Source organism: Procambarus clarkii, chromosome 18 (genome assembly GCF_040958095.1).
Source record: "Procambarus clarkii isolate CNS0578487 chromosome 18, FALCON_Pclarkii_2.0, whole genome shotgun sequence".
Taxonomy (NCBI): domain Eukaryota; kingdom Metazoa; phylum Arthropoda; class Malacostraca; order Decapoda; family Cambaridae; genus Procambarus; species Procambarus clarkii.
Window position 1 is genome coordinate 29204107 of NC_091167.1, and position 16476 is coordinate 29220582.

General features: G+C 42.1%; 1 protein-coding gene across 6 annotated transcripts in view; it reads left to right on the forward strand.

The window, feature by feature from the left end:
- The window catches only part of LOC138365858 (protein FAN-like), a 36689-nt gene that overhangs the window by 15003 nt on the left and 5210 nt on the right, over positions 1-16476 (forward strand). For 5 of the 6 annotated variants that reach the window (XM_069326440.1, XM_069326441.1, XM_069326442.1 and 2 more), the window contains 6 exons: positions 3457-3687; positions 7542-7735; positions 8074-8168; positions 10268-10368; positions 13845-14102; positions 14727-14868. In XM_069326440.1, the coding sequence (XP_069182541.1) occupies positions 3457-3687; positions 7542-7735; positions 8074-8168; positions 10268-10368; positions 13845-14102; positions 14727-14868 (1021 nt within the window). Of the gene's footprint in view, positions 1-3456; positions 3688-7541; positions 7736-8073; positions 8169-10267; positions 10369-13844; positions 14103-14715; positions 14869-16476 lie in introns of all 6 variants that reach the window. The other variant, XR_011229054.1, reaches the window with a different exon arrangement.

A 16476-nucleotide genomic window follows, 5' to 3' on the forward strand; every position in this document is an offset into this window, starting at 1 on the left:
ACTGATCTTATGAGTACCAATATCATTACCACCACTATTGTACCACTACTATTACCATTACCACCACTTCTAATATCATTACCACCACTACAAATACTATAAGATGTCTGTGAGAAAACATCTTCATTACTACCACTACTATCATCATTACCAACAATACCACTACTACCACCTTTACCACTACTGTACCACCATCACACCAACTGAGCCGGACCAACGGCCGGCTCGGTTGGGCGGGGCCTCCCCCTCCCCTTCCCAGGGGAGGGGTGTGAACGAGTGATGCATCGGTTTGATGGCAATTTGCATGTTGTTTTTCTTGGGGGGAGTTCTCAGGCTCTGTTTGGTCTTGGGTTGCAATCTTCTACCAGACCATTTGGGGTCTGTTTTGGGATGCCTACCTTTCTGGGTGCCTAACCCCTGTCAATGGCAGACATGAATATACAGTATTGTACTCTCAAAGATTGGAATTTTCATAGGCCATTGCTTCCTTCACCTCTCTGAGAGAACCAGGTTCTGGCTCGTGGTTCCCGGTAGGCAGAACTCCATGTGACTGAAGCCCCAGACTAATATTGCTAATACAAGTCCGATAGTTCCAGGGAGCCTTCGGACCTCCCAAGAAAATGGCGTTTCATTAAATCCAACGCTGGTTTTTCTGCCCAAGAACGATTTGGCTGATTTCTGGAGGAATGCTTTGGTAACTGATGCTTGGTTGGTCCATTTGTGGGTGCATCATTTGTTGGATGGTGACATTTCATTGTTACCTATGTGCCACCGGTTCTGCCTTGGTGGCTGCCTTGTTGGTTGACCCTACAGTATTTCCTTGGTCCCCTATTCCAAGACTCATATTTCTCAGGTCATCATATTTTACACTTCAGTGTCATCAAATCTAGCCAGCCTGTGGTCTACCCTCAGGCCCATTATGTTCATAAATACATTACAGTACATTACATTGGCAGTGGTCTCCTCCAACATGGGGGGGGGGGCTGATATTCGTGCTTGGTGGCTTTAGAGGTCTAACAGGGTTGTGGCAGCCCGGTATTTGATCAATATTCCTGGCGTTGTGTGTGGCGTTGGGACAGGTTTCCCATCTTGTGGTCTTTTCCTCAGAAGAGTACCCACCATCTTCCCCCTCCCTGGTAAGTCCTTTATTTTCCTGTTTCTCTGTGGATAGTTTGCTCAACCACTGGGCTGCTCAGCTTCCAAATACGGCACCCCCCCCCTGCCGCCCCCCTGCCGTATAGGATTGCCAATCCTATGTATAATGAACACGTACACAATATTATGGCAGTAGAACATCCGTACTGTCCCAAGACTGTGTTGTGTGTCTCAAATGTGTCCACATATATTGCTCATATATCCAATGTTTCATGTTCATTTATGTATATTTACAACATATTTACACACTATACACTGTCACACTCTAAATACATTCACACATTCACTCAGAACTCCACGAGTGTGAGCTGCTACGCCCAGCCAGCTTTTCCTCACTCCTAGCTAGCTTACTCCTTACACCTTACTCGCCAACATTCCTCCTCCCACCATACTGTAATTGTTTTTATTACACTACATGTTATGTATACGTATCTACATGTTTATTCACCATAACTATGCAAGTAAGCTGGTATTGTGTCCAAACAGCATAGTGGCCACCATACACTGCATGGAAAAATCACACAGCAGCCAGCAGACAACGCTACGGGTATGTCGCCACCTCCCTCACCAAAAAGGCTCCTCCCAACATACTCCTGTTGCTGTTATTACACTATATATACACACACACACACATTGTATTTACCCATGTACATATGTGTTCACCATAGCGAACCATTAGGCTAGTGTGGTGTGCAAAACAAGAGTGGCTGCCACACAGTGACGCTACCTCGATTTTCTCCCTCCATGCCCCCCCCCCCCCACCAAAATTCCTCCTCCCACAATACTATGCACATATGTACATGGGTATACACAATATGTGTATATACCTAAGTACATGTGTGTTCACCATTGCGAATCACTTAGCTAGTATGGTGAGCAAAACAAGAGTGGCTGCCACACAGTGACACTATCTAGATTCCCTCCCTCCCTCACCAAACTTCCTCCTCCCACAATACTATGCACAGTGCTATCACAACAATCCAATCAATCAACAAACAGCAGTACTGTACTGTGAGCTCATGCTGTGTGTGCCAGCCTTGGTTGCTCACTCGGTACTGAAACCTTCACACCTGGGAATGTTCCCCACGATTGTTTTTTTAAATGGCATCTGTTTACAAGAGCCCTGAGGAAGCTGATGTGAACCCCATATAGCTGCAGGAGTTTTGAATCATATACTAAAAATAAAAATACCCGGAGGTGAGTTGCGCACCCCCTGTTGAGGGTCTGCAGGCACGTTGCCCAGTTCAGTGGTTAAGGGAGCCACTAAGGAGCTTCTTCCATAAAATTCAGCATTGAAGGTAATGAAATGCTGCTTCTTCCATAAAATTCAGCATTGAAGGTAATGAAATGCTGCTGCGTCCATAAAATTCAGCATTGAAGGTAATGAAATGCTTCTTTCTGGTAGAACATCAGTGGCTCCCTGACTCCCTCCCCTCCCTCCCTCCCAGTTTCTTTATTTCAGCTCTGGATTGACCAACAGAGTAGGTGTTGGCTGGTGCACGGACTGCCTGGTAGTAGCTATCGGTACTAATGGGTTTATGCTAGTTAACCGCTTGTTTCCCAAGTATGGTATTAAGCCATTTTGGTGCTTTGTTTTCTATGAAGTTTGTAGTTGTCTGTAAAGCTTCACTGGTTTGCTGGGTGTTTTGTCAGTAAGGGTGATGATAATAGTCCCCTGCTTTGTTCCTCTGTAAAGGAGCCAGGTTCTGGCTCTAGTCCTGGCAGGTCTAACAGGACGCCTGCAACTGATGTGCCCAGTAGTGAAGAGGCATCTAAGCAAAGATGACTTCAGGGAGCCCTGGGGCTCTACCAGAAAGAGGCGTTTCATTTCATTCAATGCTTGTTTCTTCCATCATATTATGATTGGGTGTCAAGTTCTGTAGTTGATGAGAGAACTTTATTCTCTTTTCTGATATTAGAAAAAGAATGAGCTGTCTCCTGGATTCCCCATTTTCTGTATTTTGATTCTTCCCTATGTTACTATATTTTTTGTGTATTTATTCCTTTTGTTTATTTATTTTTTTTTATTTTTTTTCCTTACTGTTTACTTTGGGTTGCTCTACCTTTCTTGTAGCTTCTTTCAGTTAGTGCTCTTGAATCCTCTTCTCCTTTGCTCCTTTGTAAGGAGGGGACCATGTTTTGTCCTCTGCTCTCTAATAGGATTTTTAAGATTCGCAAGGGTCTAGTGTGAATCTAATTGGGTGGAGCTGTCCAGGTTGTAGTAGCAGGGAGCCACCAAAGAACCCACCAGAAAGAGACACTTCATTACATTCAATGCCGGCTTCTGTTTTTTATCTACAGTGTTTTACCACCTCTGCTATGAAGGATCTGTAGACTTGGCTGCAATTACAGACCTCAACGACAGATTGGCATTAGAGGTCCAGATCACAGAATTTGGGCAGGTACCGAAACAGCTCTTCTGTAGACCACATCCTCGAAGGTCAAGATCATATGGCCTTTATGATTCTCTTCATCTGAATAATGTACTTGGAAGTACATTAAATTTTGTGGAAGATTCTGCAGAGTGCAATGGTAAGTGACTGAGAGAAGGTTGAAGGCCATCATAGGTTGTGTGCCAATGAAGCTGCTAAAGAAATTTGTTTCCCTAGAGTTAAATATTTTGATATGTTTGTGGGGATTTTGGTGTAAATAGTTGACCTAGCTTGATTTGAGAGGTATAATGCTTGAACCTGGCTCTGCTGACCAGACATCTTCCACTCACAAAATCTTCAGCAGATAAAAATTGTCTAGTTTATAATATGTCTAGTAAATATGTAAATTATATCTAATTGTAGCACTCTTAAATAAGGCTACTTATATTGTTCATTGCACAATTAGTTCATAGGGTAATTTATATGGGAATAATAAACAGTCTGCACTAACCTATTTTGGGGGCTTGCTCCACTTATAACTATTCCCTCTTTTTGACTAATAAAGACAGTTAAATTGTCCATCTAACTACTGCATATATCTCTACTTGGCTTATAATTTTTATTAGTGCTTAGTTACTATTATGTTTAGTATTAGTTATAATAGTGCAGACAATCTCACCTCACCAAAATGGCGACTCCCAACCTACTCCTCTTGCTGTTATCTCTCACTATACACACATTATATATAAATATGTACATTTGTGTTCACCATAGCGAACCACTAAGCTGGTATGGTGAGTGCAGTCAATAAAAGGTGGCCACACACAGTCAGAAGACGACGCCACAACCCTCATTCCCACAGCCTTACTCCTCCTTCCATGGAGCACAGCGCTAAATATCGCCACAATCCTGCTATTATCAGAATCCTGGTCAGTTTTATCACAGTCAGGGGTCTTCTATAATACTATCATCGCTAAATAATAGCAGTATCATGTATATTATGGCATTTGTAGGCGATGCTGTGGTCAAAAGCTGAACAGCGGTGCTGTGAGCTCATGCTGCGTGCGCCAGCCTTGGTGGCTTGCTCATTACTGATGCTCTAACATCCAAGAATGTTGGCCTGGATTTTTTTTCTAGGTGGCATCTGGCAACTATTGGTTGTGGCTGTACTATAGCTGCCCCTATCCCAGACGGGGCATTTAAATTATAGCGCTAGACACGAAAGCATATATAAATGATGTGTGCGGTTTCGGTTTTGTCACTGATATCATATATATATATATATATATATATGATATGCGCAGTTTAAGGGATAATCTGGTGACACTGACACTTGCTGAAACTCTTATGTACTGTATTAATATACTTCCAGAACTATTATTAAGATCAACATGCATATTGCCTTATTCATTATGCAATATTGCCATATTGCATAATGCCTTATTCAGCATTAATTTAGCTATGGAAAAGTTAATACATCTCTAGGTGACTCATAATCATTATCATCCCCAACTACCATCAACAAACCTAATGTCCAGATTGCCATTTATTATATAGACTGTGGGTTGGTTGGTGTAGTCGTCGTTGATCCTCCTCTACGGACAACCCAACCCACAACTCGGCAGAGTGCTTATACTAGGAGATCACCCTTGGCGCTTCTGGCTCTTGGAGAGGGGCTCAACGTCACACGTTCAGGGGATGCGGCTCCAACACTTAGCCTCGTCGTCACGTGCACACACCCACTCGAGCCGCTGTGACTCCCCACTCTCTCCTTATGAGATATGATCTCCTCAATCCCCCTATGACTTACTAGTATTACCTCCTACCCTGTCCACAGCAGTGGTTCTTGGTTCTTTCTCTCTCTCTCTCCTTCTTTACTACCTCCTGGGAAGCCTCACTAGGACAAGGGCAAAACACCAGCAAATTGTGACACATTTACTGAACAAAGCACATACACGATACATACACACATATAATAATAATGAATCCTATACTCTATAATATCACAATCAGGTTGCACTCCAACACCATCAGAACTCTATTATCAGCTTATCAAGTGGTATCCTACCTCCTGGTTCACCACCTGATACTATTAACTTCCTCAAGTTGGTCAAGCCTACACACTGTTGCACCATCAGCAAGATAACATATATATATAGAAAATCAGCATTTGAATGCAATAACATATACCAGTATAAATGTTCATTGATACTTCAGTATAAAAAATTCCTTGACATAAGAATGCCAACAGTCACTCACCTCTCACTGCGTCTTGCACGCTAATGACAACCAAACACTATCAACTCCCTACTAGTAATCCACCAGAACTTCCCCTTCCACCTCTGGAAGTTCACTACCCTATTTCTTTAGGTTCTTCCGGGCTTCACTACCAGGATCCTCTGCAGCTCCTCCAGGCTGCTATCATGAAGTTTCCTCGAGCAACTACGGTGCTTCACCCTTCTGCTAGGCTCCTCCACAGCTCTCTTGGCTGCTACACCATGAAGTTTCCTCGAGTAACTATGGTGCTTCACCACCTCTACAGAAGCACGTGACACTCCTCTTCACTGCTGCTTCTCCTCACAGCTCGAGGTCCTCTGCTCCACTACCTTGGAGTCTCATCAGCTACATCATCTGCTGGCTTCGAAGTTCTCAGCAACTTCTTCCCCAAAAGACAAACCTGCAACCCATCGACACTCCAATAAAATGTTCCCCTTTAACACATAAACAAAAAATATTCACACAATATGTTTGCCTCAAACCTCTATCTGTTCTCTACATACAGTGAGAGTGGACTCCCCCGTTTTGGGCGGGTCCATACTCCACCTCGCCTGGTGGCGGTCCTCACTCGCTGGGAGGGTCTTCCTCCATCCGGAGCCGGCTCCCTCAGTCGTCCGCCAGCGCTCAGAGAGGACGGACGTCGCTCCGTGTTCCTCCCTCTTCACTCTCCTATTTCAGGCCTTCTGCCTTATTAAAACATGTCTAACTTATAAATAAACATCGCTACTGTCGCTGGGCACACGACCAACTACAATGCAATCACTATGAACTGGCGTATATCGTGCTTACCACAGATTAACTGGTCGAGGGCGCTTTTCCTCTGACGGCGTCTGGTCAGGGCGCTCCACACAGCCCACAATAATGCCTCCGGGCGGCTTAATATTCACTAATTATCGTCCACGACTTGAGACCACACGTCCCCAGCTCTATTCCACAGCTGGTACGTCTGCACACTTCTCTTCTCTTAGAGATATATCACTAGGGGTTCCCTTCTGACGGGAGCTCAACGAAGCGCGGCTTCCCCCTGCGATGTCTGGCACTCAAGTGAGGTCAAGGTCCTCCAGAAGCGAGCCTCAAGCCTCCAGCAAAATGTCCACATCTCCTAGCCAGTCATTTATCTATTTTCTTCTGCATTGCCCATAATCTCAAACTGTTACACATATCCAACCAACTATTTTACATATGCGTCATCACCTCAATACTTGCTAGACCTTCTAGTTAGGTCAGGCTTGACGAATAACTCTCAAGGAGGGAGACTCGTTTCTCCTGTAGGCCGAGATCATAACACTGAGAACAATCTTTTTGTGCACGCAATCCCACCTAACTGTATTGTGGGGTTATACACACATTTATGTGTGGGTTCCCATTTTAGAAAAAGATAAAGAAGCATATTTAGATTTGATACTTCAAGTGCATTATAGAGGACATATACTATTAGATTAGTAACTTTGAATTTCTTCTCGCATAATTTTGGCTATTTTGTGAGAATTTCCCACAAACTTGGCCATATGTTGTTGTCTAATAAAAGTTGTCTACCTAAAACTTTGGTCCAGTCCCATTCAATTAGTCAACTATACCATGTTCTCAATAAATATAGTTCTTGTTTGTCAAGCTTCAGGAAAATATGTTTAACAATTTTTCATACCAACACTTGATAAATAACTTTAGGTTACTCCTGCAGTACTTTTTCTTATTTAGAAAGATCTGGAAAGTATTTTAAATAAATTTTTTTTCCAGAAAGTTGTGTTGGAGGATCCAGCCTAACTGTCAGAAATCTTTGGCAAAGGTTAACAGATCTTCAGCAACTGCAAGAATGTAAAGGGCATCGTGATGTCGTCATGGGAGTTGCATTTACAACTGACGCACAACAAGTCATGTCTGTTGCTCAGGATTCACTGATAAAGATGTTCACTGTGCCCAAGTTGGAGCAGGTTGGCTGGTTCCATTTTTAGTAATTAACATTGGCTATAGAGGGTACGGTACAGTACTGTACCGTATTGTACACAGAATTGTAATTTCATTTGGGCTTTTTTTAATAACGTTTTATATACAATTCCAGTTTGAAATAACTTATCTGATATTAGCGGTTGTGGGGGAAAATTATTTAAGATTTGTCCTGTGGTATACTTTGTGCTTCTATGCATCTTGTGCCCTCTGTACCTTACTATATCAATTTTACTTGTCTAATGTTTATTTAAACTAATACTGTATCTGTATTTTAATTCACAAATGGTTGGTAATAAAGGGCAAGTGTATTCTCTCTTGGCAGATGAGAAGTGTTCGTTTGAGCTCGATGGCAACGTCGTGTTGTCTTCACCTGCCCGGCACCGATGTTGCTGTTGTGGGCTCGTGGGATAATAATGTGTGAGTGAGTAAAGATTAATATTTAATGCTTAGAAATGTTTAAATTGGGTAATGGTGACAAATTTTGGAAACAAACATGTGCATTTCTCCATATGTGCATCAGCAGTCCTGCTGGCATTGAAGCTGCTTCAGAAACCTTTAGGCTCCCAGCTATTGAAATGTTAAGATATTAAGCAAATGAAGTTTTCAATACGGCACATAATTTGTGTATTAACTGTGGCATATAAGAGGCAATATGCAACTGTGGATACTTATCATTATGCACATTTTAACCCTCTAGGTGCAGCAATGGATATACTGTTGTCTAAGCTCACTTATCCAGACCATATAGGAAGGATGATGACCAAACCATAACTCAGAAGATGGAGAAGCACACGTTTCAATCCATCCTGGACCATTATCTTGTCTTATTCTTACATTCATCCTATCCTTACATTCATCCTATTCTTTCATCCTTTTCTCACCTTTTTCCTACATTCAGGATCCTATTCTTACCTTATTCCTACATTCATCTTATTCTTACCTTATTCTTTCCTTCTCTTACCTGCTCCTCACCTCTCATCTTACTCTCTTACCTTATATATTTGCCTGTACATTACCTTCCTCTCTTCTTACACTTGACTTGATAATGGTCAAGGATGGACCAAAACATCGTTGCTTCTCCTCCACCTGAGTTGTGGTTAGGTCATCATATCTTCAGCTACATTATTGTGACTTGTCATCTTTATATGTGAAGGATCCCTCACCAGATAAGCCAGACATCCAAATAAGCAAAATTCTTACTAGGCAAATCCAAAAATGACCATACAGTTGACCAGACCACACACTAGGTGAAGGGACGACGACGTTTCGGTCTGTCCTGGACCATTCTCAAATCGATTGTGATGAGACGAGGGAGGCAGGTGCATTAAGTAAGGCAAGAGAGAGGTGAGGAGGAGGAAATCTTAGAGGAAGGCGAAAGGTACAGAAGGGATAGATATAATAAAGGGTGTAATGGATAATAATAGGAGTAAGAATGGGAACATAAGAAAAAGAAAAGAGGATGGATAGGCTTATGTTAGGTCACGTTTGTTAGAAAGTTTAGAGCATTTGAGTATGTACTGTGAAAGGGAAGAGTCAACAGCAACAAAGCCAGGACTAAGGTTCATGTTGGGTATGTTGTGTATCAGTCAAGAAGATGGCATCTGTAAAGAGTAGATGCAGGAAAGATTATTTTAGAAGAAAACCAATCAATAGGATGACCAGAATCCCTAACATGACAGAAGAACACTGTTTGTGTATGTAGACTTAACACTTCTTTTGTGTTCCTAAGTCTGTCATTTAGTGTATGGCCAGTTTCCCCAAAGTATTGGGCAGGACAAGACAAACAGGAAATAGAGAAGACACCAGCAGCATTAGGAGGAGGAGGAGGAAAAGTGTGAACCAATCAGATTTGTACGAAGAGTGTTAGTTTGTTGAAAGGCGAGCTTTATGTTAAGAGGACGAAGGGTATTAGTAAGAGTTTGAGTTCAGATATGAAGGAAAGGCAGAGCACAGTGCTAATAATGTTGGAAGTAGGTTTAGGATAAAAAAAATTTTGTTTAGCTTGAGAATAGGCATAGTAGATAATGTAAGGGGTAACCAAGGCGAGAGAAAAATTTGTAAATAAAGAAAATTTCAGAATCAAGAAACTGAGAGTCAAATGAACAAATCCAAAAGTGGCATTTCATTACATTCAACACTGTTTTTTTTATTATATATTCAAGAGTTTTTAAATTCCTGTAAAGCCACTAGCATGCGGAGCATTTTAAGCAGGTCCTTAATCTTAATTTTCCCTGGAATAGGACCTGCTAAATCATTTAACAACCAGGTACCCATTCACTGCTAGGTGAACAGAGGTGTATGGTTAAAGATTGGCACCTATTTAATCGTCCCCGCCCAGGATATGAACCCAGGCCAAATTGCTCGCAATGCACGGGACGAGTGTGTTACCACTGCCTCAGGGACTGCAATATAAAGGGGGACTTTCAATATAAAATTGTAACTATAGTATACAAAATGAAATTGTAACTTAGTGAATTATTAACAAACTTAGTAGAAATGTTTTTTTCATTTTGCAGGTATACGTACAGTCAGGAATATGGTCAAGTGTGTCTGCTACTAGAGGCTCACTGTGATGCAGTCTCGTGTATGCAGTGGACTAACAATGTTCTTGTCACTGGTAAGTCTCCGTACCAGTATTATTTTCCTGGCTTTATTAATTGTAATGGGTCTACTGTTTAGTAATTCTTCGTTAAGTAGGCTTCTCAAATGAAGTTCTTAAGATGAGGAGACACAATGATCTTTCCCAAAGTCTGAGAAGGCTGTCAGAAATTTATTCAATTAATAACATTTTTACCAGAATCTTTTTCTGCTCTTGCTATTTTGTACAATATTGTCTGGTTGGTGAAGTAGCTGGAGGTAAATAATCTACAGTACTTGAACATGGTTTTCACCGCTTTAATCTACTTGGTTCCCTACGTGATATCTGAAATACAGTAACACAAATCAAAGGTATAAGGAGGGGATTTACAAATCATCATAATAAAGAACTCTACAAAGAAGAACAAAAAATGAATATTATCAAATATTTCTAAATATCACATTCCTCCCTCTTTTAGATTGTTAATAGTATGTGAACACAGCAGATAAATTAAATAATTTTCATCAGCACACTAATTACTAAGCTACATGATCTGAATCTCACTCAGGTCTTGGTACCCGGGAACGCTTTCTGGGTCTCCCTGGAGCAAGTGCACATTGTCACTGGGTCTCCCTGGAGCAAGTGCACATTGTCACTGGGTCTCCCTGGAGAAAGTGCACATTGTCACTGGGTCTCCCTGGAGAAAGTGCACATTGTCACTGGGTCTCCCTGGAGAAAGTGCACATTGTCACTGGGTCTCCCTGGAGAAAGTGCACATTGTCACTGGGTCTCCCTGGAGAAAGTGCACATTGTCACTGGGTCTCCCTGGAGAAAGTGCACATTGTCACTGGGTCTCCCTGGAGAAAGTGCACATTGTCACTGGGTCTCCCTGGAGAAAGTGCACATTGTCACTGGGTCTCCCTGGAGAAAGTGCACATTGTCACTGGGTCTCCCTGGAGAAAGTGCACATTGTCACTGGGTCTCCCTGTTGAAAGTGCACATTGTCACTGGGTCTCCCTGGAGAAAGTGCACATTGTCACTGGGTCTCCCTGGAGAAAGTGCACATTGTCACTGGGTCTCCCTGGAGAAAGTGCACATTGTCACTGGGTCTCCCTGGAGAAAGTGCACATTGTCACTGGGTCTCTCTGGAGAAAGTGCACATTGTCACTGGGTCTCCCTGGAGAAAGTGCACATTGTCACTGGGTCTTCCTGGAGAAAGTGCACATTGTCACTGGGTCTCCCTGGAGAAAGTGCACATTGTCACTGGGTCTCCCTGGAGAAAGTGCACATTGTCACTGGGTATTCCATATGGAATACTAGGTGCAGTTGGGGAGTTCATCTTTCTTGTCCCAGTGTCATGGACTGGAGAGGGTTGAGTCTTGTAATTAGGCCATTTCATGTTGCATTTCAGGATGGCAGAGTACGTTATGAATTTAAGTGAGTCGATGCAGGGAGTGTTAAACAGCGGAATGCTCTGGTCAAGGTGTCAGAAGCCACATTTTCTTTACCAAGGCAATGTATGAAATAACTGAAGGAAGCCCCCCTCCACCAGTCTGAGGGGGGGGGAGGGGTTGAACGAGTGGCGTGTTGGGTTAATAACTGCTTGCTCGTTTCCTTGTTTTTCTTGGGGGTGGGGGGAAGGGGGGAGGAGTTATTAGCCTCTGTTTCAGTCTCGGGTTGCAATTTTCTACTAGTTTGGGTTTGTTCTGGGGGAGCCTACATTTCTGGTTGCCCAACCCCAGTCAATGGCAGACATGAATATACTCCCAAACAGTGGAATTTTCATATGCCATTGTTCCCTTCAGCTCTCTGAGGGAACCATGTTCTGGCTCGTGGTTCCCATTACGCATGACAACTCCATGTGACTGAAGCCCCAGACTAATATAGCTAATATAAGTTCAATAGCTCCAGGGAGCCTCCAGGGGTAACCCAGAAAATGGCGTTTCATTACATTCAACGCTGGTTTTTCTCTTGTTGGCACTTGCCTTCAGTTGTAGGGTCGAGGAGCTTCGTGCTCTCCTCTGGTGGCGTGATTTTTGCATGTTTGGCACTGTTGGCATTATGATAATTTGCAGCCATCTCCATTTCTGGCAAAGGATGAGTTGGCAAGCTTCCAAAGGGGTACTTTAGTGGTGGATGTTTGGTTGTTTAGGCTGGAGGGTGCATTGTGTGTTGTGTCCAGTAACTGCTGTCCGCTTCTGTCTTTGTGCCACAGATTCTGTCTCGATGATGCTTTGTGGCCTGATCCAGTTTCTTTGGTTCCTTTTTCCAAGGCTCATTTCTCAAGTTATCTGCAGTATCATCAAGTCTAGCCATGCTGCAGTTTACCACTGCGCCCTTGATGTTCAGCAGTATGCTAGTCTTGTGGCAGCTTTTGCTAACATGTCCTGGGCTGATGTTCAGGTGCAATGGTTTTGGTGGTCTAACAGGGTTCAGGTGGCCCAGTACTTGGTTATTGTTCCCAGGCCCCATCGTGCTTGTGTTGTCTTGGATCGTGTCTCTCAACCTGGATTCTCTCCTTCCGTATGACTGCCTGCAATTTTTCCTTCTCCTGGGTGAGGTCCTTGTTTTTCTTCTCTGTGGGTGGGTTACCTTCAGGGAGCCACAAAGGGTGGTTCCCCCCAGAAAACCAGCATTGAATGTAACGAGACTCCTCTTTCTGGGTGAGCACCAGTGGTTTCCTGATTGCCCCTCCTTCTTTCCAGGTCATCAATTGTTTTTTGTTTACATCTGCTTCAGAATTGATGGCATTAGCCAGTGGACAGTGTGAATCCCCCCCCCCTCTCCATCCTTCAACTAGTGGGAAGGGTGGTGTAAACAATCACACACTTCATTGAGAAATCTGATCATTTATTTACATTGTTAGGGGAGTTTATGGGACAGTTTTGAGGTTTTGGGTTCTTTAAAGCCAGTAGTAGTCTGTATTGATTCACTTACTTTCTGGACCCTTTCCCAGTGAGGTGGCATTGTATCACCTGCTCCTTGTGCCTGTGTGAGGGGGGGAGCCAGGTTCTGGTACTGGTCCCCAGTAGGGCATCGGTGCCAGATATTCAAAAATAGAACTCGACAAATGATGATGATGTGAACTAAATAGAACTTAATGAATGATGTGATCTAGTAGTTACAAGCCATCTTGGTGAGATAACTTCAGTTAGTCACTAAACTTACCCAGAAACAGGCATTTCATTACAGTCAATGGTGGTTTATTTTGCATGATAACTGTATATTAAATGCATGGTTTCTTCTTTTTTCATTGTTGCGGGTCTCTGGAACCTATTCCTATATTTTTCCATGTCGAGTCGCAGATTCGGTATTCGCATAGTTTTCCAGGAACTCTCCCTCATAGTTTGTGAGGGGCCTGTGGTAACTTATTCTGGGTTTAAATATAATTATGAAGTAAATGTATTGCAGAGTAAACAAAATAATTTTTTTTAAAGAAAAGTAGATTAGCTTGTCCTGAAATCAAAGTCTCATAAACTTTAATGATTGCATTTGAAAAAAAAATTATTTTGCAGGTTCGTGGGACTGCACTGCAAGGGCTTGGTCAGTACGTGGTAGTGCGGGGGTTGGTCGAAGACACGAAGAAAACACGAGAGGTGGCATGATGTCCGCTTTATCTGCTGGTCAGAACATTATCTGTGAGATGGATCATGATTCTCCAATCTTGTGCGTGGCCCTGCACCCAGAAGGGATGCTCCTAGCTACTGGCAACCAGGATGGCATATTGACCATCTGGCTGCTGCCCGATGGTGACCTTGTACATCAATTAAATTGTACGTAGCTCAGTGTTTTGTGCCAGTGTGAATGATGTTTAGAGCATGTATTTTGCTCTGTGGACTTCATAAGCATTCTGTACCATCTTCTCTTGTAATTCTTTTTCATTCCTATCCTGGCAAGGCTGAATGATAAATAAGATAGTAGTATGTAATGAGCTCTGTTATAACAAAAACAATATTAACATTTGTATTCAATTTTCACTACCATTGTCATAATATGGTACTGTACATATTTGGATTAACCAAGGTGTATCTACCATACCTAGTTACTATACCTAAGTTTATACTACAGTATCTCTAAAAATTATTTTGGGCAGTGGTAGGAGCATGTGCATGGATTAACTTTTGAATGGTACCTAAAAAAGTTTTTGAATAAGGGTACAAATCTGTACCATCAGTGAGGATTTTTAATTAATCAGATAAGTTATCTTTAGATATGATATACTCTGGTTATTAGTGGGTTCAAAACTGATCATTTCTTGTTTATTTTGGACTAAATGCAGGTATTGGTGGTGATGGGCATTTAGAGCAGTAGTAGAGCTGGTTTAGGCACAATATATATTTATGAAGAGGATGTTACTACAACACTAAATGCATCATAATTATAAAGGTAAATCTCAGGTCATGAAGGGGGTGTGAATGCAGTTGTGTGGAGCGCAGCCGACGATCGCTTATTAACGGGTGGGGATGACGGAAATCTGACCATCGTTGAAGCTTATCAAGGCACAAAAATTTGTGTGCATAATCTGCAAGAAAATGTAAGGTATGTCTATTTAATACTACCATAGTTTATTACTAAAACTATTAATAAATGCATATTAATAAAACTGTTTACTATTGATACGATTAGTTTTCAAAGCTAGTGTCATAGAAGATCCTGACTGATAAAGACTTATAGTAAAGGTTGATATATCAGTGAAGACAATGCTAATTATGAAGTTCACAGCAGGAGAATACCTGACTACCTGTTGTGGATTTTGAGGATCAATGTCCCTGTAGCCTGGTCTCTGACCAGGCTTCTGGTTGCTGGTCTGTTGAATGAGGCATACATTCACACCACACAGTCACGGTTTTGTTCATCATGCTTCTTGGAATGGGACTTCATCTTCCATTAGAAAATATATTTGTGGAAAAATTATTCATATTCATGATTAAGTGACAGGAATCTGATGATAATAGCAGTTGTGGTTAGAGAGTGGTGTACTAGTATATTGGAGGCATTTTGCTGCATCAGGTGCTGTCGTCTGCTCAGTGTGGGACTATGCTTTGCTTTGATTTCATTACCACACCTACCAGAATGGCTTATTGGTTCATCGTGGTGCATACAATTGTAGATAGATATATAGGGTGTGTGTGTATATATAATATAGTGTAATATTAGCAAAACAGTGTTTTAGTGTTCTAAACATAAAATATTGTGCACATTATGATTGAGAGAGATTATGGTAGGAGCTGACAAAGATAAATCCTGATTGTTGGTACTGGGGGGACTTCAACTTTAAGGCAATAGACTGGGAGGCCTACGAGGCAAGAACGGAGGACATTTGGACAGGCATATTTGTGAACCTCATTTTGGAGACAATCATGTATCAACACGTCAAGTAGACCACAAGAATGAGGGAAGGGGATGTTCTGTCAGTACTGGATCTAATATTCACCAGGAAAGAAGAAGAGGTATTTGACATCCAGTACCTTCCTCAGAACTCCAACTAATCAGCAACTGGTTGCTGATTAGTAACTGGTTAACAACTCAAACAAATTCGTAGCCATTTTACCTAGCTATCCAGTCTTGGAGTGGTTCAGGGCAAGATGCCTTATATTCCCACAATGTTGAGTTTGAATCTTTGGAAAGAACCATGAGTGATCTTTAGAAGCTTAGGAACTCAGCAGGGAGGTACCCAGCAGAGTAAAAAAGTTACACATTAATGATATCCTGCTCCAATTAGGAGGCAAGATGAAAGAGCCGAAATTTAACACCTTCGAGCATAAGCATGCGGGCATTAAGCAAGAAGGCACAAGACTGGTAAGGGCAGGAGTTGGAGGGGACAAGTGTAAGCTGAGGCAAGAGTGGGTGGTCCAGGAATGGGTGTGGGTTAGGTTTGGTTGGAGCAGGAGTAATTTCCTCTCGGTCCTCAGTCAACTGGTGTCAACCCGTTCTCGCAAATTCGTAAAGTCAATATTGACTTATTAACTACGTGCATAGGTGATATACTAAACATAATAGATACCCTTAAAAAGATTCATAGAAAACACCGACCTTACCTAACCTTGTTAGTATGTTAAGATAAACATCTTATTGCTTCGTAATTACAATTATTACCTAACCTATAATAGGTATAGGTTAAGTAATAATTGTAATTACGAAGCAATA